The sequence below is a fragment of the Ylistrum balloti genome, unplaced genomic scaffold (assembly GCF_031769215.1).
Source record: "Ylistrum balloti isolate Yb309-2 unplaced genomic scaffold, AGI_CSIRO_Ybal_v1 Utg369978, whole genome shotgun sequence".
NCBI lineage: Eukaryota > Metazoa > Mollusca > Bivalvia > Pectinida > Pectinidae > Ylistrum > Ylistrum balloti.
In genome coordinates, this window is record NW_026782067.1 from 276,136 (window position 1) to 304,002 (window position 27,867).

General features: G+C 36.5%; 1 protein-coding gene across 1 annotated transcript in view; it reads left to right on the top strand.

Annotated features, from left to right (window-relative positions):
* The window catches only part of LOC132547774 (synaptotagmin-7-like), a 107,038-nt gene that overhangs the window by 63,747 nt on the left and 15,424 nt on the right, over window positions 1–27,867 (top strand). The window contains exons 2-4 of the mRNA XM_060211574.1: window positions 17,067–17,219; window positions 23,742–24,179; window positions 24,809–24,997. Of these exons, the coding sequence (XP_060067557.1) occupies window positions 17,067–17,219; window positions 23,742–24,179; window positions 24,809–24,997 (780 nt within the window). The remainder of the gene's footprint in view (window positions 1–17,066; window positions 17,220–23,741; window positions 24,180–24,808; window positions 24,998–27,867) is intronic.

Below are 27,867 nucleotides of genomic sequence, written 5' to 3' on the forward strand. Positions count from 1 at the left end.
TTGTAGATAGAAAATGTAGTCATACAATAATTCTCGGAGACAGAAATGATACTCCTAAAATAGTATAGTCTATCAGATATCAATAGTTGTCCTTCAAATATAACGGGTTTGGCAGAAAGATATACTGGACTTGACAGTATGATAATATTCCCAGTGAAGGTCAGATACATATAGCTTTAATTCCAAGAAACAGGAGGCACACAGGCTCCAGGTTGTGGTTCTCATGAATATATGGGGTTAGTCGTGGCTATCATATCAATATGACAAAGAAAATAATGATATGGCAACGGAATCTGAATTCTAGTGCCGGAAGGGTAAGCGTCTTATTCTTTATCGACCCGCCCGGTCATTAAAAGTGAGTACTGTCACGCTCCCAATTAAGACCAAGATCAACATTATCCTTGATTGGTATGTGGTCTTTGATGTGAAAATGGCCGTCTAGATTACAATCAAGGCCAACTTGGCTAGGCTTGATGACGTAATGACTATCGAACAGACAACGTCTTTAAGGCTGTAATACAGATGATATCATAGACATTACACAGAAGACACCACATCTTCAATAAAGTAGATATAGCTATGACGTAAATGACGTCATGACTACAATAGAGATGGTTATATAAAGATTACAAAGATGACGTAATGACAATGATAACATTGGCGTCATGATTTGAATTGCGAGAACGATGTAACTTTCTGAAAGGAAGACTGGATGAATGGATCTAGTTCAAGTCATTAATAATGAAAATATAACTCGGAGTGAAGGGGCGCTCTTAAGCTTCTAATTGAATGTTCTCTCCGTGAACAGTAAGCACTGCCAATATGAACTCTCGTCTTATTTAGTCGTTTGATGCCTATGACGTCAGTCGCTGACTTGTTATTAAGACAAAATGACAATACAATAATATGTTATTGCCTTATCGGCCTTTGGTAATTACCCCGACCAGTCACAAACAGATTATCGCAGTCATGGCAACTACAGGCCATGACACGTGCAGGGGGAATTGTCTTTTATTTATGAGAGTCAGAAACAGCAATGTATTTGAAGAATTATTGTTTTCGCCAGTTTTACTAACATAACCCAGGTGATGATGTTTTTTACATTTGATTCTAGTTCAGACCGATTGTAATGTAGGACTGAAATATATTGCTTCTGGTTAAGCTTTTCTGATAAAGTGAAGCAAATGGGAAAAAGATCAGAAATTATTGGTGAATTCGATACACACTTAAAACTAATAACCCAATAATGTTGAAAATTATCAAAAAAAGTACGATAAAGTTATTTTTTTATCTTAAACTTCTACAAACACTCAATCTCCCTATATTGCAGGCTATTGTAGACGAATGGAGAATATTGGAAACTGCTGGATACTACTACTGTAATAAAGTAATTAATCTAAATAGAGTGGTGTTCTTTTCACAAGAATGCCCAAGTTGTTAAATTAAATAGTTACTTTTACAGTAGATTCCATAATGATATTGGATGTAATAATAATTATCTCGATTTTACCTGGTAGATACATTCACATAAATACTATAGAACCAGAATCAAATGTGGCGCTCTACAATACAGCAGGAGGTACACTGATCATTTACACCTTTCAATTATTATCAATTGGAAACCTCTCAGATCAAAAAGTATGGAATATTAATGAGAGAAAACATTCCTCTTGATCAGGAATAAGATATGACTGTTTATATTACATCTATAACAGAACAGATGATAGACATCGCGATAGTGATGATAGATAAATCGCGATGGTAAGCGGTCGGAATTTGCCAATGTCTATTTACTTTCAGCGACAAGTACCTCTGTTTATCAGCTGAAGGATAAAAGTCATTCATAGAAACCCTGACAGGCAAGGCATACTTTTTTCTTAAAAGAAGTTTTCTTGCTAAATTACCAGAACGGCAGAACATCGTGCTTTTGTCATTTTAATGAAAACATTTTAAGGGAATACAAGACGAGCAACGTATTTGTTGTGAATATCTGAAAAATAAGGACAAAAGGAACATAAAATCCATTAACTTGGTAGGGTTGAGCGGTAATGGGACTTCATTCATCAACACTCTTTATCAGTGAGTATCGAAACTTGTTCAGCTGCTCGACTGATGATGTTTTTACCTTCGATCACACGAGAAAACAGACTGAAAGTAATGAATGACTGAAAGGTATCGCTCCTTTTTAAGCTTTTCTGATTAAGTAACATTTATATATATTGAAATTGTGTAAATAAATTTCGTTTCAAAAGACTACATCGTCCATCCACCCTGGGCACTTATAAACTCACTTTTATAGTTAATACTTTATTTATGGTATAAAACAGTCGTACGTACATTATACAAAAGACCCAGAAACAAGCACATAGTACTGACAATATTTCATGTTATAGTTATATATAGCATGTACAGAGAAATGGTGGAAGGGGTTAGACTTGATGGATGCTGAGTGGTCATAACTGCATTTCTGGAACATACACTGATTTCATTGTAATCATACAACGCAAAGTCTTTTTTATACTCAGAGAGATTCCAACAGAGTGAAGGCAAAAGGCGTGAACCACCAAAATACAAAATTGTTTTTTTAGCAGTGGCTTTTTGAGATTGTGAGTAATTTTACTTATATACATGTAGATAAACAAACATGAAAGAATAAAAACAAATTTTAAAAAAAAACGTATCAACATTTATAAGTCACCAAAGACTACTGGGGCTGTACATGCGGTAATAAGTAGTACATTGTAATCATACAACACAAAGTCTACTGGGGCTGTACATTGTAATCATACAACACAAAGTCTACTGGGGCTGTACGTTGTAATCATACAACACAAAGTCTACTGGGGCTGTACGTTGTAATCATACAACACAAAGTCTACTGGGGCTGTACGTTGTAATCATACAACACAAAGTCTACTGGGGCTGTACGTTGTAATCATACAACACAAAGTCTACTGGGGCTGTACGTTGTAATCATACAACACAAAGTCTACTGGGGCTGTACGTTGTAATCATACAACACAAAGTCTACTGGGGCTGTACGTTGTAATCATACAACACAAAGTCTACTGGGGCTGTACGTTGTAATCATACAACACAAAGTCTACTGGGGCTGTACGTTGTAATCATACAACACAAAGTCTACTGGGGCTGTACGTTGTAATCATACAACACAAAGTCTACTGGGGCTGTACGTTGTAATCATACAACACAAAGTCTACTGGGGCTGTACGTTGTAATCATACAACACAAAGTCTACTGGGGCTGTACGTTGTAATCATACAACACAAAGTCTACTGGGGCTGTACGTTGTAATCATACAACACAAAGTCTACTGGGGCTGTACGTTGTAATCATACAACACAAAGTCTACTGGGGCTGTACGTTGTAATCATACAACACAAAGTCTACTGGGGCTGTACGTTGTAATCATACAACACAAAGTCTACTGGGGCTGTACATTGTAATCATACAACACAAAGTCTACCGGGGCTGTACATTGTAATCATACAACACAAAGTCTACTGGGGCTGTACATTGTAATCATACAACACAAAGTCTACTGGGGCTGTACATTGTAATCATACAACACAAAGTCTACTGGGGCTGTACATGTGGTGATAAGTCGTATATTACAAAAACAAACTGATTAACCAGATGTAACTACAAATTACAAATAAAATATGATCGCTGTATTCCGGAGTTTTCTTGTCCAACCCATATATTACATAAAGTCCGAAGACACCCATGTGATGAAATTAATAAATATCACAACCAAATAGCTGTCAAAACATGTTCTGTACCACACAGATCCTTTTTGACAAGACTGTTACAAGTAATTATACCTAGTGATTAAACTGGTATAGCTGATGTGTAAAATAACAACACAGGTAATACATACGTTTAAAACGAGTTTCTAGGTGCTTGAAATAATGGGTAGGATCAAAGATCACAAAATTTTGTTCGGCGTCTATTGAAAATGGAACCATCAGCGTCAAAACATACTATTATCCGACGGAAAGGATGTTGTCAAGTTTGAGATTAACCTTGAGACAAGTAAAATTATAACTTCGAATGAATTAAGATGAATCCTTGTCGCTGACTTTTCGATTGAAAACCAATGGCTTCGGTATGACCATGCTTAGACTGTCAATCACAGTGTACTCCTAAACAATATAACAGTAAACGGAACGCCAATGTTGTTTTTATAGGTCTTTATTTACATAAGGAAAAATCACTACTTAAAGTGACCATTTTATCTGATTGCATGACGTGCAGGCTTTTGCTCCAGATATATTGACATAAACTATTTTCAGCTATTACCACGATAAAACGTTATACTGACGGTATCTTGTCACATGGCCGGAGATATTAAGAAATATAGCCTGTTGAGACAAGGTTTTATCCTAAGTCGATATTTCAAACGAGGTCGGTAAACCCGTATATAGTCGGAATCAAAACGCTTTAACATTTTTATCATAAAATGACATCAACTTCACGTGTTTTCTTTTAGGTCATTGCATTACACCCCCATCTAGATTTTTTACTGTTTTTCGATCTCTTCACAATTTCATAAGTGACCTCATAGTCTTCAAAATTTAGGACCTTGGCATCAGTGGCAGGACGAAATCCTTGTTTGATGCAGTGGAATTCATCATTTATCTCTACTGTATCTAATTCTGCACTTATATCAAAAGGTGCTATTCATTTGTGTGCCGTTTGTACATTTTTCAAGCAAACAAATTGATGCTAATATCAAAGTATTTCTGCCAATTTCAATGTTGTTTTCATGCCGTGTAAAAAATCCTGCAGCAGTTGTCTGGCGTCTGGGAGATAAATCTTTCGTTGTTGAAACACTCAATTACATTTTGATATATTTTTCACGATCGATCGACGCGACTTTTTATTGAAAACGGAGTGGTACGGTTTCAGTAATAACAAAACACAAAGAACAAAACAAAAATAGAATAACAAAAAAAAATAATAAAAAAATAATAAACCAAAAATATCAACATAATAAAGATTAAAAAACAAAACGATTGCACGAAGACTCTGGAAAATTACAAAGAGAATAAGTCGATGTATTCCGGAAGAGAAAGCGTCTTATGCTTCGTCAACGACACCCGCCATGTAAACCTTGGTAAATCTAATTACGTTATATCTTGCTTGTTTTCGTTACTGTGTCAATACTTGCTTTCATCCTTTTATCAATACTTGCTTTCATTGCTGTATCAATACTTGTTTTCATTGCTGTATCAATATTTGCTTTCATTACTGTATCAGTATTTGCTTTCATTACTGTATCATTACCTGTTTTAATTGCTGCATCAATACTTGCTTTCATTATTTCATCAATACTTGCTTTCATTGCTGCATCAATATTGCTTTCATTGCTGTTTTAATACTTGCTTTCATTACTTTATTAATATTTGTTTTCATTGCTGTATCAATATTTGTTTTCATTGCTGTATCAATACTTGTTTTCATTGCTTTATCAATACTTGTTTTCATTGCTGTATCAATACTTGTTTTCATTGCTTTATCAATACTTGTTTTCATTGCTGTATCAATACTTGTTTTCATTACTGTATCAATATTTGCTTTCATTGCTGCATCAATACTTGTTTTCATCGCTGTATCAATACTTGTTTTCATTACTGTATCAATATTTGCTTTCATTGCTGCATCAATAGTTGTTTTCATTGCTGCATCAATACTTGTTTTCATCGCTGTATCAATACTTGTTTTCATTACTGTATCAATATTTGCTTTCATTGCTGCATCAATACTTGTTTTCATTGCTGTATCAATACTTGTTTTCATTACTGTATCAATATTTGCTTTCATTACTGTATCATTACCTGTTTTAATTGCTCTATCAATACTTGTTTTCATTGCTTTATCAATACTTGTTTTCATTGCTTTATCAATACTTGCTTATCAATATTTGCTGCTATCAATAGTTGTTTTCATTGCTGTATCAATACTTGTTTTCATTGCTGCATCAATACTTGTTTTCATTGCTTTATCAATACTTGTTTTCATTGCTGTATCAATATTTGCTTTCATTGCTGTATCAATACTTGTTTTCATTGCTGCATCAATACTTGTTTTCATTGCTGTATCAATACTTGCTTTCATTGCTGCATCAATAGTTGTTTTCATTGCTGCATCAATACTTGTTTTCATCGCTGTATCAATACTTGTGTTCATTGCTGTATCAATACTTGTTTTCATTGCTTTATCAATACTTGTTTTCATTGCTGTATCAATACTTGTTTTCATTGCTGTATCAATACTTGTTTTCATTGCTGTATCAATACTTGTTTTCATTGCTGTTTTAATACTTGTTTTCATTGCTGTTTTAATACTTGTTTTCATTGCTTTATCAATAATTGTTTCCATTGCTGTATCAATACTTGTTTTCATTGCTGTATCAATACTTGCTTTCATTATTTCATCAATACTTGCTTTCATTGCTGTTTTAATACTTGTTTTCATTGCTGTATCAATATTTGTTTTCATTGCTTTATCAATACTTGTGTTCATTGCTGTATCAATACTTGTTTTCATTGCTTTATCAATACTTGTTTTCATTGCTGTATCAATATTTGCTTTCATTGCTGTATCAATACTTGTTTTCATTGCTGCATCAATACTTGTTTTCATTGCTGTATCAATATTTGCTTTCATTACTGTATCATTACCTGTTTTCATTGCTGTATCAATACTTGCTTTCATTATTTCATCAATACTTGCTTTCATTGCTGTTTTAATACTTGTTTTCATTGCTGTATCAATATTTGTTTTCATTGCTGTATCAATACTTGTTTTCATTGCTGTATCAATACTTGTTTTCATTGCTTTATCAATACTTGTTTTCATTGCTGTATCAATACTTGTTTTCATTGATGTAGCAATACTTGTTTTCATTGCTGTTTTAATACTTGTTTTCATTGCTGTTTTAATACTTGCTTTCATTGCTGTATCAATACTTGTTTTCATTGCTGTATCAATACTTGTTTTCATTATTTCATCAATACTTGTTTTCATTGCTGTATCAATACTTGTTTTCATTGCTGTATTAATACTTGCTTTCATTGCTGTATCAATACTTGTTTTCATTGCTTTATCAATAATTGTTTCCATTGCTTTATCAATACTTGTTTTCATTGCTGTATCAATTCTTGTTTTCATTGCGGTATCAATATTGCTTTCATTGCTGCATCAATACTTGTTTTCATTGCTGTTTTAATACTTGCTTTCATTGCTGTATCAATACTTGTTTTCATTGCTGTATCAATACTTGTTTTCATTATTTCATCAATACTTGTTTTCATTGATGTAGCAATACTTGTTTTCATTGCTGTTTTAATACTTGTTTTCATTGCTGTTTTAATACTTGTTTTCATTGCTGTTTTAATACTTGCTTTCATTGCTGTATCAATACTTATTTTCATTGCTGTATCAATACTTGTTTTCATTATTTCATCAATACTTGTTTTCATTGCTTTATCAATACTTGTTTTCATTGCTTTATCAATACTTGTTTTCATTGCTTTATCAATTCTTGTTTTCATTGCTGTATCAATACTTGTTTTCATTGCTGTATCAATACTTGTTTCCATTGCTTTATCAATACTTGTTTTCATTGCTGTATCAATACTTGTTTTCATTGCTGTATCAATACTTGTTTTCATTGCTGTATCAATACTTGTTTTCATTGCTGTATCAATACTTGTTTTCATTGCTGTATCAATACTTGTTTTCATTGCTGTATCAATACTTGTTTTCATTGCTGTATCAATACTTGTTTTCATTGCTGTATCAATACTTGTTTTCATTGCTGTATCAATACTTGTTTTCATTGCTGTATCAATACTTGTTTTCATTGCTGTATCAATACTTGTTTTCATTGCTGTATCAATACTTGTTTTCATTGCTGTATCAATACTTGTTTTCATTGCTGTATCAATACTTGTTTTCATTGCTTTATCAATACTTGTTTTCATTGCTTTATCAATACTTGTTTTCATTGCTGTATCAATACTTGTTTTCATTGCTGTATCAATACTTGTATTCATGATTTTATTGATTTTATCAATACTTGTTTTGAATGCCGTATTAGTTATATGCTGTGGTTTTAACGTAGAACCTCAAGAAAGTTGGACCAGTGACAATGTTTAAGTAATTGCCTCCATTAACAAGTCGCTGCTTTTGTAAACATAGCTCGTAACCAAAACGTGTCTGTTATCACTAAGAGTGACACTACAAAAGCCTAAGTAGGTCATATTGACCATATTGACCATTGTAAGTATAGAAAGGGACCTTCGGTAGTGAAGAGATTCTGATGAGGTTGTCGACAGTCGCTGACACGGTTATACATGTTATCTAAATTCGAATATAGGCCATTTATTTTTTCCTCTCTATCGCTCATGATAATTAATTACATCCATTAAATCAGCAGCGAAACGTTTATGCTAGGAATCAACATTAAACAGTATTGTGGCGTCAGGGCTGACGGCAACAAAATCAATCGACAATTAAGAAATACGGCTAGAACAGAAACAAGGAAACTTCAAAACCACGTGACAATTCTGCATGGCCTGGAAACACCTGGATCACATGACCTGTTTTAGATAATGTTGAATTCCGCCATGTTTTGATCAGGTTGATGTTAATCAGTCTGCGAGCTCTCCATAATGGCCATCTATCAGGTTATATATAGGCTCTGTAACGGCACTCTTGTATTAGCCTTGATGTCTACGAAGTCACACTATTGTATTACACCAGAAACATTATTTTACCCGAGAGTTTACCAACCATATTACTGTACACTACGAGTACATTTAACCAGCGCACGACCAGAAAAACCGTGTCTATCAAACGAACCTTTTGCCTGGTATATGTATCGTGTACAAGTAGATAGAGCTTAAGGCGAGTGTTATTCAGTTTCGTTTTTTTATTTGTTTCATCGCAATGTAACATTTTCCCATCACATTGTCAATAAAATGTATGTTTATATGTCTGTGTAGTGCTACAAGTAGACATGATTGGAATGACAGATACACAACTAATGATGACGTCACATGTTATGGACACATGTAACTAGATGCCCTGTAGGATTTCCTACACTAAAGTCGACCGGTCTTGGCAAGGGTTTTCTCCGGGGATTGAAACATGATCGTTCCTTTTTAATCTACTACTTTCAGGTTTAATTCCATATTCGGCTCGATATAGATTCAGTCCAGCGTTTTAATTGCTACTCTGGGGCTGAATGATGGGTATTAGATACGTCAATACTGACAAATACATGTATGATGCACACAGAATTGATGTTAGCCGCTATGATATGTTGCAGATGTGGAAGACATGGCCTGTGTCTGGTCATAGACTGTTCAATCCTCACACAATACTCGGACACTGTCTACCATTTCGTCATCATGTTGTTGTAGTTCAAAATTTTGCTCTCATCTTGCGAAGATTATATTGTAATATTTCTCTATTATTCAAATTTCAATCTTGTTTCTAAGATTAAGAATAATGGTGTTATGATCAGATAGACGATTTTTATTGAAGACGTAATGCCTCTCTGGCTGGCCATATGCGGTGAATACGACGGTCATGATAAATAAAGACAATATCTTGATGTTATGACATCGAAGGTAATAATTATCCAAACATTTAAGCTCTTCTTCTACTTAATGAAGATAGAGGCATGCTATCATTGGAGTGAAACAACGGAACTGAATTAATTCATTGTAAAATGTTGCTTGTGTCTTTTTACTAACCTTTACTGCAGACGTCAAGTGTTAAAACGACATTCATCTCCAGTTGATCTTTAGAAGCAAAGACTATAAAGCCTCATGCAAAGTTTAGTTGAAACAAGAAAAGAAACAGAGACAAAGTGAAAAACCTCCAAGTTCTAAGTAATTAAAAGCAAGACGTAGTAATTTTATCGAATATTTTCAAATACAAGGTTTGTTTTAATGCTGTTTTGATGACGATTTTATTCCTCTGCCAATGAATTAAACGTGAACCGATAATGAAAACAACCCTGAAAAAAAACTAAACACGTTGAATATTTTATTGATTTTTAAAAAAGAGGAATGTCTCGAGATCATTTCATTCACTAAGTGTTTGCAGTGATAACACAAGCTGGCTAATCCAGATTTTCTAAATTTATTAAATCAAGGCGGGAACAACTTTAAGCATTCTTAATAATCAAATTGTCTCTTTCAAACCCGAGCGTGTAAATGAGGTTTACAATGGAAGATACTTAACGTGACTCTGGTTACAGTGTCGGTAAATATCACAGGTGTCGCTTTTTGTTTTAAATGGCTGGTGATTCTGCTTTGTGTGTTATAAATATCCTCGTGTTCTAATCAAAGACCAGTTAACAGTCCAGTGTTGAAGAGAAAACTACTTGTAATTGATGAGGAAACAAGTTGATCATGCGCCTTAACGACGTCGCAGCAGTATTTATTTACTGGTAAGCGCTGCCTTTGTAACAACTATCGATTTTGGCCTTGTTAAAAAATACGTTCATTCATTTCCACCAAAGCCTGACCTTCTGTTTTGGCCGTATCTATAGTGATCTCGTGAAATAGATAGGGGCGCCAAATTTTCATCACGTGATAACAACATACGCAGAGTATTTTCGACTTTGGCTTAATTGTTTTTTGCATTTAACTGTTCAGTACATTTACTAAAATTAAATGCTTTGTGTGTCGTTATCATTTGGAATCCACTGAAATCTTAAAAGTTGCAAAAAGGTGCTACACTAGACCTTGCGGATTGCATTTGGCATAATTTTTTACCTTATTTATATTAAGTTCACGTAGTTTAAAGTGGTGACGTATCATGACGTATCTCTTTGATTACATAATCTTAACCTCACGTTCTTTCGCGTAGTCACCCTGAGTGCAGCATCATGGTTATCATTATATTTGGTAGTGTCATTCATTTGTTTTAAAAGATAGGAGTACACAATTTTTCAGAAATTGAATTAAAATTTTGCACAAAATTGAATATCTGATGTTGAATTTGTCACTTTCTATGTTTATTCTTTCAGTCCTATTAGCACGTCATCAATATTCAAGAAATACGTATCCCATGGAAAAGCAGCTCAAGTTCTTCTAAAATGATCTTGAAATCTTGAAACTCATTGAACTATGGGGAAGGTTCACCTTCACATTCAAATTGTTATGTTTCTTTTGTTCAATTTTCGTATTCTTCAGTCGTCTCCAAGATTTAAAAGCTCATAAAAACATAATTCAAACCCATAATCTGACCGTAAAAGTAAAGTTTATAGATAACAAGACTTAGATCAATTAGTCCAACTTTCCCTGGTTGACTTCTTGCCATCGAAACTGTCATGATGGCTCTTGTTTCTACACTTGCAGAGTCAAGTATACTGTATCATGTCAACCATTTCTTGTTTCATTGTTTAAACAAATTTCTAGTGGTTGTTATTGGTTCAAAACTACATATTAAATAGCCCGTTTTAGCTCAATTATTTATTTTATTCTTATTCACTCCTACGTGATGAAAACTGATCCAATCATTGACATTTCATGAAAAGTAATTTACATCCAAACTGAATCCATTTGGATCATCCACCACAATACAAATAAACCATAATCTGCAGCCATTCCCTGTCTATAGAACAACGCTTCTGTGTTTTATACAAACAGAAGAGGGAAATAGGACTATTTATACATAGTATCCAGCTAGCATAACACAATTTTTCTTCCGTAATCATTTATTTCCACCAATTCCCACGCCGTCCATGAAATGGCGGACGAATAGGTTTAGCATATATATTGATTAACATCGACAAGGATGGGTTAAATACACATCAGCAAAACACATTGAATATTCCAGTCAAAAACATATCTCACAGGACTTTTTGATCTTCTTGATCATATGTTCTGTGATATTCTGATATAAAAAAGCCATAACATTTCACCTTCACTTTTATGCACTGCTCTCCTCTTTCCACACATAGGAATAACATGATCTCTCTGATTCCTCTGGAATAAAGCGAAACATATGTCGGAGGTAAAGTTGTATTGTACCGAGAACGAATCCTTAAGAAGGATTGAATTCTCATTGGAGGTCATTGGAATGACCTCCAGACAAGAGCAATACCTATGGGAACATAATGAATTTATTCTATTCTCGGCATTTTTATTTTTGCTTTGAATACATTGAACAACTAATCAGGATAGGATTACTTAAACATCACCAACATGATTAGTTCAACAATATATATCTATACCCTGAAAAATACTTCGTTAGAGTTGTGTTCTCCTGTCTCTAGGATGTTTTCCTATCTTGAATTACATACTATGGCAGCTCCTAATTATGTTACCAATAATTTACACTTGTTGAAAATACTTACCATTTATCAAATAATTGAATGTATGGGATTATAGCATGTAACAAGTAAGAAAGCTTTGAAGAAATCTTAATTAAATTTAACCATATATTTATGGATCTTCATATGCAAACAAGGGAACAATTTCTTTTAGTCGGTCTATATTTTTTGCTTCTGTTCAAAGATTTATATCATCATTTAATATTTCATCTGTCTATCTTGGTCCACAACGCAACTGGGTGAATTGAATTTTCATAATCGCCCTCCATGTACAGCTATTACGGTTGATTCATTGAAAAGGCAATACTAACGATCGATGACAAGCTGTTTGTATTTTGAGATTCAACTAAAGCCTTTGGTACATATGTGTTATTAAGAACACGTTCACCAAGTGAAGAATTTAACATTGTCTGATTACATTAGACAAGTTAAATCAACATCTTGTAGACAGAAAAGGGATGGTATTGATTCATACACTCACGTGCCATTTAAGTTCTAAAGATAGGTTATCTCACACGTATGGCATCTAATGTTATAAATTTAGTATCCTAGTGAATGACACGGATTTTTGAAAGTGTATATAGAAATATATCACAAACAAAAGCATATGATAATGAAATCTGATTGATTGAACATTTCACTGAGACATTTTGGTAAATGTGTAATAGAGAGCAAGTCACTACTTGTGTGTGTCAGCAGTGTAAGGTTATCGTCTTCATTACCAACTTGGCTGCGACTAGCTGGCTTGTTATGTGGTTAATCTTAACGATATCGGCGTCGACTTTCTAATAGTTTAAACTTCCAACTTGCTCTATCATTGTCTATATCAAGTACCTTAAATCGTCGACTTCATTATTTTCTATTAGTCTCGGAGGTCGACCTTAGACTTCAAGATAAAGTCTATATCAGCAAATGATACATAAAACACTAGTTAAGGGTAGAAGACTCACGCTTTACAGGATTTCGAGAGGCACATCTCATGGGTTGTTAATATTGGAACACTTTAAAAAAATAGAATTTATCATTTGATTACTATCTTATTGTGTTATGACATAACATGCTGGTCGACTTTACTGATAGATTGTTCTTATCCGTGAATGACAGAGGTCTGGTAACTGCTTGACTGACAGTCCCCGTGACCATTGGTGCAAATGGTAAATTCACAATCCACCAACTATTCAAGGTCCGACAGAGTATCTATGTAAAGTATCTTACGGTCAAGGCTGTTCAAGGTCCGACAGAGTATCTATGTAAAGTATCTTACGGTCAAGGCTGTTCAAGGTCCGACAGAGTATCTATGTAAAGTATCTTACGGTCAAGGCTGTTCAAGGTCCGACAGAGTATCTATGTAAAGTATCTTACGGTCAAGGCTGTTCAAGGTCCGACAGAGTATCTATGTAAAGTATCTTACGGTCAAGGCTATTAAAGGTCCGACAGAGTATCTATGTAAAGTATCTTACGGTCAAGGCTGTTCAAGGTCCGACAGAGTATCTATGTAAAGTATCTTACGGTCAAGGCTGTTCAAGGTCCGACAGAGTATCTATGTAAAGTATCTTACGGTCAAGGCTGTTGAAGCTCCGACAGAGTATCTATGTAAAGTATCTTACGGTCAAGGCTGTTCAAGGTCCGACAGAGTATCTATGTAAAGTATCTTACGGTCAAGGCTGTTGAAGCTCCGACAGAGTATCTTATGTAAAGTATCTATGTAAAGTATCTTACGGTCAAGGCTGTTCAAGGTCCGACAGAGTATCTATGTAAAGTATCTTACGGTCAAGGCTGTTGAAGCTCCGACAGAGTATCTATGTAAAGTATCTTACGGTCAAGGCTGTTCAAGGTCCGACAGAGTATCTATGTAAAGTATCTTACGGTCAAGGCTGTTCAAGGTCCGACAGAGTATCCATGTAAAGTATCTTACGGTCAAGTCTATTCAAGCTCCGACAGAGTATCTTTGTAAAGTATCTTACGGTCAAGGCTGTTCAAGGTCCGACAGAGTATCTATGTAAAGTATCTTACGGTCAAGGCTGTTCAAGGTCCGACAGAGTATCTATGTAAAGTATCTTACGGTCAAGGCTATTAAAGGTCCGACAGAGTATCTGTGTAAAGTATCTTACGGTCAAGGCTATTAAACGTCCTACAGAACAATTTTGAAGGTCAAACAAAGTCTGACACAGTGTATCTGCTAAGTATAACATGTTCCAAGGTTATTCAATCTCTTACAAGACAGAGCATCTTTGTAATGTTAATAAAAAAAATCTCCGATTCATAAAATGTTTTTAGCATTTATCCCTACAAAGAGTTCATGCGAACATCATGTGATACAGATACACTAAACGCACAACGTCGTGCTGGTAGATAGTGGTGGCTGACGGAGGGGACATTACTCCCACAAAACATCGCTCATCTTCGATTGCTTCCTTGTCTGTCAAGTGGCTGGTTAAACTGATAACTGTTCAGATGTCGTCAACAGTGTAGTCACAGACAGTGTGTAGTCATAGACAGTGTGTAGTCATAGACACAGTGTAGTCACAGACACTGTAGTCTCAGACAGTGTGTAGTCACAGACAGTGTGTAGTCATAGATAGTGTAGTCATAGACACCGTGTAGTCATAGACACTGTGTAGTCACAGACAGTGTGTAGTCACAGACAGTGTGTAGTCATAGACATGGTGTAGTCACATACAGTGTGTAGTCACACAGACACAGTGTGTAGTCACAGACAGTGTGTAGTCATAGATAGTGTAGTCATAGACACCGTGTAGTCATAGACACTGTGTAGTCATAGATAGTGTAGTCATAGACACTGTGTAGTCACAGACAGTGTGTAGTCACAGACAGTGTGTAGTCATAGACATGGTGTAGTCACATACAGTGTGTAGTCACAGACACAGTGTAGTCACAGACAGTGTGTAGTTGTAGACAATGTGTAGTCACAGACATTTTGTAGTCATAGACACAGTGTAGTCACAGACACTGTAGTCTCAGACAGTGTGTAGTCACAGACAGTGTGTAGTCATAGATAGTGTAGTCATAGACACCGTGTAGTCATAGACACTGTGTAGTCACAGACAGTGTGTAGTCACAGACACAGAGTAGTCACAGACAGTGTGTAGTCATAGACATGGTGTAGTCACATACAGTGTGTAGTCACAGACACTGTGTAGTCACAGACAGTGTGTAGTCATAGACATGGTGTAGTCACATACAGTGTGTAATTATAAACATGGTGTAGTCATAGACAACGTGTAGTCACAGACATGGTGTAGTCACAGACAGTGTGTAGTCACAGACAAAGAGTAGTCACAGACAGTGTGTAGTCATAGACATGGTGTAGTCACATACAGTGTGTAGTCACAGACAGTGTGTAGTCATAGACATGGTGTAGTCACATACAGTGTGTAGTCACAGACACTGTGTAGTCACAGACAGTGTGTAGTCATAGACATGGTGTAGTCACATACAGTGTGTAGTCACAGACACTGTGTAGTCACAGACAGTGTGTAGTCATAGACATGGTGTAGTCACATACAGTGTGTAGTCACAGACACTGTGTAGTCACAGACATGGTGTAGTCAGATACAGTGTGTAATTATAAACATGGTGTAGTCATAGACAACGTGTAGTCACAGACATGGTGTAGTCACAGACACTGTGTAGTCACAGACACGGTGTAGTCACAGACACTGTGTAGTCACAGACACGGTGTAGTCACAGACACAGTGTAGTCACAGACAGTATGTAGTCACAGACACGGTGTAGTCACAGAAACTGTGTAGTCACAGACATGGTGTAGTCACAGACACGGTGTAGTCACAGACACTGTAGTTGCGGAACAGGGCAGTCACACACACGACATCGTCACACACACAGTCTTGTCACAATCACGGTAGTTACGAACATGGTGTTGGGTCAAGATGTGTAAATACAAATTGTATTGTTTGTGTGCTTGTTGCTATATATGGTCTTATGCTGGATATCAAGTATAAAACTGTACATCCAACAAGAATAATTATGTGTTATTAAGAAAATAGCAACATAGTTCCTAGAATATGAAATGACGGCGTGAAACATGCAATTATGATGCTCTGATTCCATATCCCCGAGGAGTCGTTACAGTGATATTTTTGTCGGTTCTTATTTTGAAACTTGGACGGATTGCACAGACAGTTTACAACAGACAAATACATCTCCACGGTGATGGTGTGAGAAACGAGATCTCCAAGCTAAATGTGTAGACCAACGGTGATGTGAGCTGTAAACAGACATATTACGGCCGGGCTAAATGTTGCGGGTTTGAGAACAGTTTGTCATGGATTGGAGAAATTCTACTTAAGATAACATTCGTATTTATTCAGATAAAAAAAATCACGACAGAAGAAAAGGTCAGGTATAAGGGAAAATGTTTATCCAAGTAAAGCAACCAAAGAACATTAAAAAGAAAATGAACTCATAAATGACTTGTTGTTTTTATAGACAGTTTTACCAGTCAGCTGGCTTGCTGACATTGTTAAATGAGAGAGGAACCGGCAATTAAGTGCAAGTTAAAGTCCTGTATGTGAAAACTTGGATATATTAAATTGAAAAAGGCTGAGAATTACACCCATTGATATGTGTAATATATTGTTTTATTGTAAGTAAGGTAGGATTAGATTGTTGCTTACTAAACAGGACTTTTCTTTATTCCCAGTACCGACGTATGAGGTTGCCGCCATCATCACAGCTCTAGTGAGCACAGCCCTCGTACTGTTTGTCGGACTATTTGTGTGTTGGAAGTACCCTTTCTGTCGCTCCAGGACATTTTGGGACAAACATGCAAAGAAGATCGTCAGAAAATTATACAGTAAGTGTCTTATTGAAATTATCCTCTTTGATTTTAATTACTGTTTGTTAAACTCTTTACTTCTGTTGCCAGGTTAAATGCTTAGTGGAAGTGAAAGGGTTATACATAGAGGTTCTACAACGAGTGGCAGCTGATTATCATCGTTAGTTAATTTTCAAATTTAGAAAAGACACAGGCTTTGCCGAGTGTCTTCTCAATTTGAAAATGAATTAACGAGAATTTGATAACGACGATAATCAACTGCCATGAGTTGTAGAACTTCTTTCTACCATAACCTTTTAACTTAAAAATATATCTTTTGTGTACAACATTGTTTCGCCCCAATTGACACTTTCGCGTAAGAATACATCGTAGGTTGTCTAATTGGCTCATTGATATACAAAACGAGACAAAATCGCTACTTTTGAAGCAAAATACTTATTTATTCAGTAATCTTGTTTGGAAATATCCCGTTACATTAGTTCTTTGAAACACGTTACAAAATTAAACAAATTGTTAATCTTTTTAAAAAAAAAAATTGGAACTAGATTTTATTGCGGACAAGAGTAGTGCTTCTTCGAGGGGAAAATGTGAATGCAGACAAACCTATATCTTGATTCCGAAACGTCCTTACTCGTCTCTAACCTAATATCAAAGGTTGGGCAACCAAAATTGCTGCATTTACCAATTATTATCCCCTATCCCCCTCAACACAGTTTTACCGCATCACCGATCTTGACGCCGGCAAGAGTGACAGATCATCACTGTCAGCCATGTTGATGATGGACAGCAGACGATGAAAACAATCGCACGTGGCGAAAGTAGTTCGGGGTCACAGATCATGGTTGGGTCAAACGTCCATGCCTCGTCCAATAGATTTGGCTGTCACCAATAATACACGTGTGTATTATACGTATGAATAAACAATGGATATGGTGTTTAATGAATAGTCTGGGCGTGAGATAACATACACAGATTATGGTAGAAATAAACTTTATCTATTTTACAACAATTGTGAAACAAGCTTTAAACTCATATTAATTACTCTTGTTGGCTCGAATGAACGTGCGCGAGCGAGGGGTCTTTTCTCCAAAAGGAAATCGACATACCCAGGGAAAACCTACGTGGTCGGACAGGTGACCCCAATACCTTTTCACGTCCTTTTCGGGGAGAAAACCAGGGCTCCGAGATGGAAGACGAGTGTGTGACCATTGCGCCACCCGACCACGCGTGAAAGGGGATTTTACGTCCAATCGTGGCGGTATAGGTAGTTTAACATATACATATTACAAATTACAACAGTATTTGTTAATTTGTGACCGCTACAACCACAACAAATTTAACACACTTATCGAAAAGCGATTAAAAAAGAGACATGTTGGTAGTTGTTGTAAACGATTCAAAAATCCATGTTAGTTAATCAACCATATAACCGAAAGACAAGCTATAAATAGGAAACTGGGTCACCATTCAATTTCTCTCACAAATTCATGACCGGGATACAATAAGACATCGATTTTGCGACTACAGGAATTTAGAGATGTATACAATTTATATGATACGTTTAAAATCCAACCACCAGAGGTATTTCCTTCACACTGATGTTGTCACAAAATTGGTGATAAACAGAAGCATTATTAAAGATATATAATTTATCTACGAAACACTGCAACGAAAAAGGAATGATTCTAAAAAATAGTCTGTGTATTAAGGCGGGTAATATTAGCACGTAAGATTTGTGTCAGATTGAGACTAAAGCGTCTGTAATTGATACTTCAGTGAGAGGTATAATGATCTTCAATCTGAATTCAAGCAAAGTGATTGTAGCAGATCGCCATTACTGAAGTGCATCACGACAACCCGACAGGGAGGTGATAGATTCTCTGTAATTTTAAGATTACCTAAATGCTTCTTGAAATAACCGATTCATTGGAAAATATGTAACGTGAAAAAGCAACAAGAAAATAGACGAGATGTTTTGGGAGAGTTAACGTCTTCTGATTAATTATTAAGTAATGTCACGTTCTCAAATTGCAACAAGATTGACAACAACGAAACAATAGGCATACTAATGAGTAATTGATGTTTCCAACTCAAGTAGGTATACTATTTCTTAATTCGAAAATTATGACGACTAAATAACTGCCCATAATCATCTTCAACCTGCATATCTCGAAACCCCGTGTCTCGAGTTTACTTGTCAGCTGTCACGAACAAGCCTTACTGAGTCAAATGCGACATATTACCTTTAGGTTTGACAGGTTGACACAATATCTCCGTACTGCACTGTTACCTATAACTTACCAAGTCAATCAGAACCATTTTAATACAATCTACTACTTACTCCGTAAGGCTAGAAAGCACTAAAGTAACGACTTCTCCCTAGACAATTACACCTATAGTACCACAACATCGATTCCGGAACTATTTTAAAATGTTGTTATCCCCCACCAACAAAGTTAGCGGAGGGGGGAGAGGATGAGGGGTATTCAAATGGATTCCCGTGCGTCCGGATACTGTTTCCCTCATTATATCTTTTGAAGGAGTGGTCGGATTTTTCTTAAACTTGGTTGATGCACTTGCTACCTTAATGTCTTGTCCGTGATTGATTAACGCCTTGGCCAAGTTCGATTAATAGCAATTCCTCACACATTTAATGAAGTTGCTGTGACCTGATTGGTTGATGTCTTTTCCAGTTTTCCATGTTGCTCACTTTAAATGTATGCATTTTACAAATGAACATGGGCAGGGGATCTTGATGACTCTGTCTATGTTATATGACTGGTTTTGGGACGAATCACACTAAATTCATAACTTAGCTTATTGATGGGGCCATTTGCAAATAAACAATTTGAATGATTGAATATGTACAACAACAACTAAAAGTAAAATAAGACGGAGGAGTTCCAATGGCTGTAATAAATGTATTTGTCTTATTTCTGTCCTTTATTGAGAACTCTGCTTTTGTTTATCAGTACCCGACTTATAGGAATGATACAGCTGGTGAAAAATGTCTAACATGTGTTAATTGAATGAAAATGAAAGCGATTACATTGTAGTTGCTAAGGTGTGGTTTCAGAGAGAGGAAAGGACGTGTATTTGAACAGTTTGCTTCTCCTATCCTCCTGTAGTTGGTTGTATAGTACCATGTGCGAAAAACAAATACAAATATATAGGGAGGTATCTTTTCCTAACCACACACATTTCCTTGCTTTAGAAGAGCAACACTGTTGTCATGTTAGGTAAACAGATGCTTTTCGAGTATATAGGTGATATATCTATGCGCGCAAAAAATCTGCATTTTTTCTACTTTGGTAAGTACTTTGCAATTGATTTACTTTATGAAAAAAACTGTTGGATCTTCGTAAGCAAATCAAATGAAGAAAGCAGTTCACATATTCCGGGGACAGGGGTAAAGGCATAGTAGCAAGATGTGTCGAGTTTGACACTTAAGTAAGATTTACTAATAGTTTGGTGTATATTGTGATTAACCACTGTAAATATGTTTCACATGTCACCAATCTACTGTCATGTGTGTCTTTGTCCTAAATTTTACATCAATTTACCTATTGATTGACATGTTTTCCGTCTCCGTGGCTCCTCACGTGTCCGGCTATCGTCTCACCGACGAACGTTAGTGTTCTGTCGACTGTTGGTTGATTGACATGTTTTCCGTCTCCGTGGCTCCTCACGTGTCCGGCTATCGTCTCACCGACGAACGTTAGTGTTCTGTCGACTGTTGGTTGATTGACATGTTTTCCGTCTCCGTGGCTCCTCACGTGTCCGGCTATCGTCTCACCGACGAACGTTAGTGTTCTGTCGACTGTTGGTTGATTGACATGTTTTCCGTCTCCGTGGCTCCTCACGTGTCCGGCTATCGTCTCACCGACGAACGTTAGTGTTCTGTCGACTGTTGGTTGATTGACATGTTTTCCGTCTCCGTGGCTCCTCACGTGTCCGGCTATCGTCTCAACGACGAACGTTAGTGTTCTGTCGACTGTTGGTTGATTGACATGTTTTCCGTCTCCGTGGCTCCTCACGTGTCCGGCTATCGTCTCACCGACGAACGTCAGTGTTCTGTCGACTGTTGGTTGATTGACATGTTTTCCGTCTCCGTGGCTCCTCACGTGTCCGGCTATCGTCTCCCCGACGAACGTTAGTGTTCTGTCGACTGTTGGTTGATTGACATGTTTTCCGTCTCCGTGGCTCCTCACACGTCCGGCTATCGTCTCACCGACGAACGTCAGTGTTCTGTCGACTGTTGGTTGATTGACATGTTTTCCGTCTCCGTGGCTCCTCACGCGTCCGGCTATCGTCTCACCGACGAACGTCAGTGTTCTGGCGACGTTTTAATTTACCTTTGAAATAAGTTGCGCCTCATGTTTCAATTCATTTGAAGAAGTAGCACGATTAAGAATATTCACATCTACTTGATGTTGTTCTAAAATTATCTGATAAATGAAAATAACGAAATTTATTTAATCATGGGACTGCTCCACCTCCCCGTTTACACTTTGACTTTCCTTCCGATCACTTTGAATTTACCTTAGTTGCCTCCTAGGCTTCAAATTTTTAATCCCTTTGCATCACTGACAAGTCCTGTTATTCTTTGGTCAGACGTCTGTGGCTAGTATTCACTGGTCAAACGTCTATGGCTGTTATTCATCGGTCAGACGTATGTGGCTGCCATTCATTGGTCAGACGTATGTGGCTAGAATTCATTGGTCAGACGTCTGTGGCTGTTATTCATTGGTCAGACGTATGTGGCTGGTATTCATTGGTCAGACGTATGTGGCTAGAATTCATTGGTCAGACGTCTGTGGCTGTTATTCATTGGTCAGACGTCTGTGGCTAGTGTTCATTGGCCAGACGTCTGTGGCTGGTATTCATTGGTCAGACGTATGTGGCTAGAATTCATTGGTCAGACGTCTGTGGCTGTTATTCATTGGTCAGACGTCTGTGGCCGGTATTCATTGGTCAGACGTATGTGGCTGCCATTCATTGGTCAGACGTCTGTGGCCAGTATTCATTGGTCAGACGTCTGTGGCTAGTGTTCATTGGCCAGACGTCTGTGGCTGGTATTCATTGGTCAGACGTATGTGGCTATTATTCATTGGTCAGACGTCTGTGGCTGTTATTCTTTGGTCAGATGTCTGTGGCTGGTCACGCATTGGTCAGTAGTTTACAGATGCCATTCCGTGGTCAGAAGTTTACAACTGGACTTCCTGGATTTTGCCTGTTATTACCATTACCGGATTAGATTATGTTGATCTTGTCTGCTTCTGTCATACATTGCCGGCTACTTATGTAATGGTGTTTTTTTTTTATATACGATTGCAGTTGTCTTGCTCTTGTATAGGCGACATCTAATGTACGGATCGGGATCTTAATGAATTAAACAGGGATCTTAATGAATTAAATGAACGTCCATCTTAGGTGGGCTAGAAATTCAGACAACTCAGGACATGACGGTATCATAGAACAATGCTTCGTTTGACAATATCATACATATATTGATTTCTCCAGGCACGTCAGGGCGATCGAGTTTAATGTCATCAAACCTGCACTACTTTTAAAACAGTTTAAATCGAGAGGAAAACGTAAAGATTTGTTCAATTGTTTTTATCTTAATGTCAGTTTCAAATTGTTTAAAAGATGCACTTTCATGTCATGACAGCAACAAGGAGGCCGTACTTATCTAGCAGGCCTGCTTCATGTCAAATTGCTGCGTGAAAGGCTTTTTGAGAATGACAGAAACACTAAGCGCTGTCTACAGCAGAATAAGCTGTGTGTGTTATAAAATAGGGTGATTTGTTGTCTGGGTATCTTGTAGCCGTGTAACATTAACTATTGCCGTTAATGATTCGATTTTCAGACGGCTTTCCGTATACTGTGATATATATAAACAAATATGTCGATTTAATTCAACGACATTTTTGTGATTGTTTGGTTAGGTTTCACCTGAGGCCTCTGTGGTATGGCGCCAATACGTAGAGATCTATCAAATTGGGTGATAAGGGTATATGGTTAAGGTTTAATGAGTTTACGTGATTTGGAGTTAATACCTTTCGTGGGTAGGGGAGGGCTACAGGATGAGGGATAACAAGACTTGATGTGACCTGTCGATGCCAGGGCACGGCCGTGTGTGAGGCGTGTGTCCCTCCGCGTGTGATATGTCCGTATGATGAGATCGATCTGTCGGTGTATGCCACAACGCACACCTCTCTCTCCTCCCAGTATTAAGCGAATTAGACGCGCGGTGTTACAATGGTAACGTGCCGTAGGTAGATGACACGTAAACGCACACCTCGTCATACAGTGGAGACCTAATGTGGCGAAGGGGCGACATTACGCAGAATTATTTTTGCAAACATTTACCATATCACCTGGAATTTAGAAATTTTTCTTCGAGTGACATGATTCGCTTTTGAGAGATGACAATATTTGCATCGGAATATCTCGATCCGACAGCCAGGATGGGGGTGCTCTTTACAAAGTTTATCAACCAGCTGAATATGTCTGATACTATTCGTCTACCTACAGGTCGATTTCACCGGGAGAGAGAAAAACCAGAGGATACCCGAAGTCTGGTAATGGGGCCCCTACTTCGGAGGAGACAGTCGGAACAGACAAAGTTTGTGGTACCACAGATTTTTGTCGACTACGGTAGCAGGAGGACTTCCTATGCATCAGACTATGTGCGCAGGTGCTCTGCAGAAAGCGGAAGTAGTAGAAGAACATCTCTAGCGTCTGTCGACACTGATCGACGTGGTTCCGGAAGTAGCATCAGCAGCAGGCGAACGTCGCTAGCGTCGGACGCGGATCGCCGCGGGTCGGCGTCCAGTATTTGTTCCAGACGTACGTCGCTGCTATCATCAGAATGTCCATCCCGCCGGGGCTCTGGAAGTAGCAAAAGTGGCATAAGCAGCCGGAAAAGTTCGGACGCCAGCAGGTTTGGTGATACCGACGAACTTCTTGCTGGTAAGTGTGAAATTATCTTTATTATTTCTATTATCTGTATCAAACGTTACCATGTTATGTATTTAACCAGTCATCTAAATCATTATGACTTCGTGTTTAACTCGTCATCCTAATTACTAGGTGCTTATCTTTTCTGCTGCCATTTTGTTATTTAGCCAAGCATGTTAACAAGTACAGTATGTGTTTTTTGTATTTTTTTCCGTTGTGGTGACAATCTATTCTGAACATTCAGACGGTAACAATTTCGCTTAAATTACATTACAAACTTCCTTCAAGTTTTGTTTTCGTGATGTCTGAACTTTGTTTGTTTTCTACATTTATTTCTGAAGCACGGGTAAAACATATCAACTTATATTACGATTTTGGTGGTCACACTTTTTGCTTATGCGTACGTACTTTGACTGACATTTCTTTTCTTCACCACTGCTATATACTAAATATGTATTTAAATATGGATTTGATTTACGATAAATGAAACATCTTTAAGTACAAATGATAGGCGCGATAAAGCCCGGATGTAGATATTATAGTTGGTTTCCGGTCACGCCTCGCACTGTGTGTATGTACTTTCCATAACTAGGCGCCACATATACTCTATGTGACCACTTATATCAACATTTTTTCCCCAGATTTTTCTGATTCGGAAGCCATCGAAGAGGAATTTCTAGATGAAATGCAAAAACAGGAAGTGCGCAGATCGAGCCTGGAGGAGGTGTCTTCCGGTAAGGCAGGACAGGAAAAGGAAAAGAAGAAGCCATACCGACGCAGTCACTCATTGGCGGAAATACGGCGGCCTACTCACGTGTTCTTACCCGAAGGTAAATTCTATATTAGATACATTTTGTGATCATGCCAGCATTATCATGACTTTAACTAGAGGTCTTCTTATCGTTTACGTGACTATTCAGCACCTGATCTGTTGGAAACAATACAAAACATAAAATACATTGTCACATTGTGTCATTATAACAACAACTGGCATGGTGACTCTGTTTCTTGTTAAACAACTTCTTTCCTTAATTTTAACTTTATTGAAAAATATATATTGATAATTTGCGATTGTTTCACAATGATCACGATCACAATGACAGCACGAGCAACGTCGAAAAATGTTTACAAAAGACTGGTATCAGACAAGAAAATAACATCGTGAAAAGAATGTGTAGATCTTTTTTTTTTCTCTCTAATTTTTTATTTCCATTAGCAATTCATACAGTACAATGTATTACAGATATTTGTATTTCCCATTCACAACACTTGTCTTTATCATAATACCTATTACACATAATATTTCAGTACCTGGTACAGAAATATGATTTATATATATATATATATTTTCATATATATATATATATATATATTTTCATATATCATTACTTCAGGGCACATGTGTAAAAACATATTTAATTTGCTCTGAAACAGAATCAGCACCTAGGATATAACATAGTTGACAAACATTTATAACTGTATTTTTAATGCATGTAACAACTGATATAATCTGAAATCTTCTCTATTTGTCCTTATTATCATATCTATTCTGTCTCTCAACTCATTTCTTATCTTACCAATTAGAGATAGTGGATTTTGTATTTCATTTTCAAATTTCTTTGAATTTCTGGCCTTCCAGATTAACCACTTAGAATGAAAAATTACAATGTTACAGAGTTTGTTGATGTTCTCTGGATATTCTGATATACCAAAAATCCTTTCTTTATCAGTTAAAACAATATACTGATAATCTACTGAAACATTAAAGAGACACTCATTCAATAACCTTTCAATTTGTAGCCATACCTCTTCACTCAATCTGCACTCACTAAAAAGATGTTGTTGTGTTTCTTGTTCTTCCTTACAAAAATTACAAAGACCATTTGATTTCTTCATTTCTTTCAATTTGTGTTCAGTGGTTATAATTCTGTGTATACTTCTCCACTGAAAATCTTTTACTTTTTTTTCTAGTCTACTGCTGTTTAATGAATGCCAAACTGCTTTCCACTCTAGATTGTAGTCTGTATCCCATTTCTGGATAGATTTTATCTGATTTGCTGTTTGAAACAATACATTTTTAATAGCTTTATTAAATAGTTTATTTAGTGCCAGCGAATTTTTACCATAAATGAAATATAAATCTTTAATTTTGAATTTTCTATTGTTTCCATTGTTATTTTGTAGCATATTTTTCCATTCCAAAGAGAAGGCTTTTCTTATAGTTGTATGATATCCAATTATTCTTTAATCTTAGTAATTCTCCTGATGTAATAAAGTCATGCTGTTCCGTATCCCAAATATCTTGAACCTTGGTAATCCCACTACTTGCCCACCCTTTATAAAATATAGGACTGTTTTTAAATAGTAGATTGTGGTTTCCAAATAAGTTCTGGTTGAGTACATCATCTGAAGTGGAAATAGAAGTGGTTCTCAGCAACTTTTGCCAATAGAACAGCCCTTCTAAATATATTTCTGAGATTTTGCTAATTTCTAAATTCTTAATGTTACTACATCTGCATAAAAAATAATTTGCATGATATACTGCATCATATTTTTGCAACATATTTTTCCCAATTATGTTCCAAGAATGTGTAGATCTTATCAATATAGACGTGATGACACTTTATGTACGTACTTACACATATACAATTCAGTTTGGTACAGACCATACACATCCCCTCCTTAGGTGGTTATGTGTGTAAATTAACGCGTCATACTGAGTTTTCTTTTCCTCCTCATATCTCTTACAAAAACACAATAGATACTTTATTGATTTCAGCTGACAGGTATGTTGGAATTAAAAAGGATATACACAGGTAATACCATGAGATTTACAGAAATCATACCATCGGTTGTACACAAATTATCGACCGAGATTATCAAAATCGATGTCGGGAAATTTTCTAAGACTTGAAACCCCAAAGAAACAAATCGGAATAAAAGCATTGAGAGTAGCTGATTAGGTACCTAGTATGTTGTACAACGGCGAGGCGCTGGCTATTTCTGGTGACATCCGCCTGGTAGCGGACACGTTCTGTAGTTAGGTAGCAGTAAATCAGGTTATGTACGAGCTGTTGACTTCAGGGATATGTCGTGAAACAAGAGGAGGCATAAAACTATGAATGTAAAGTCTGAATCAACAGCTCCAATGAATCCAATTAACCTCCAGTTCTTAATGTTAACAGGTAACATGTTTGTTTTAATATATCAATGGCAGGACCTAAATGTTTATCATTTAGACTCAAGCTTAGTCTGTTATATTGCTAACCAAAGAAAAACGCCGTGAAAATCGCAAAGTCTTGAATGCTTGACATATCAAACAATAGTATCTAAACGCAAATAATCTTCCAACATATGCTAAAAATAATCTCCATATATCTGCCCAACATAATCACCATTCTAAAGATCAGATAACTCAAAAGTCTCACAAACCACAGTAATAACAAACCTATATATCAAATTATATATATCAAGGTTAATTCTAAATATCGCAAAATTTCACACACGGATTAGGTCACAAGCTATTTCAGCTTATAATCGCATTTTACGTAATACTTTGACATGTAAATTCCATGCAGTTTCAGAAAGTATATGATTAGATTTAATAGCAAATGCATACTTTTTGAGATACCAAACATAATTTGTTCTACAAAAATGAATGATTGCCAAATATGTACCAATATACAGTATCAGTGTAACA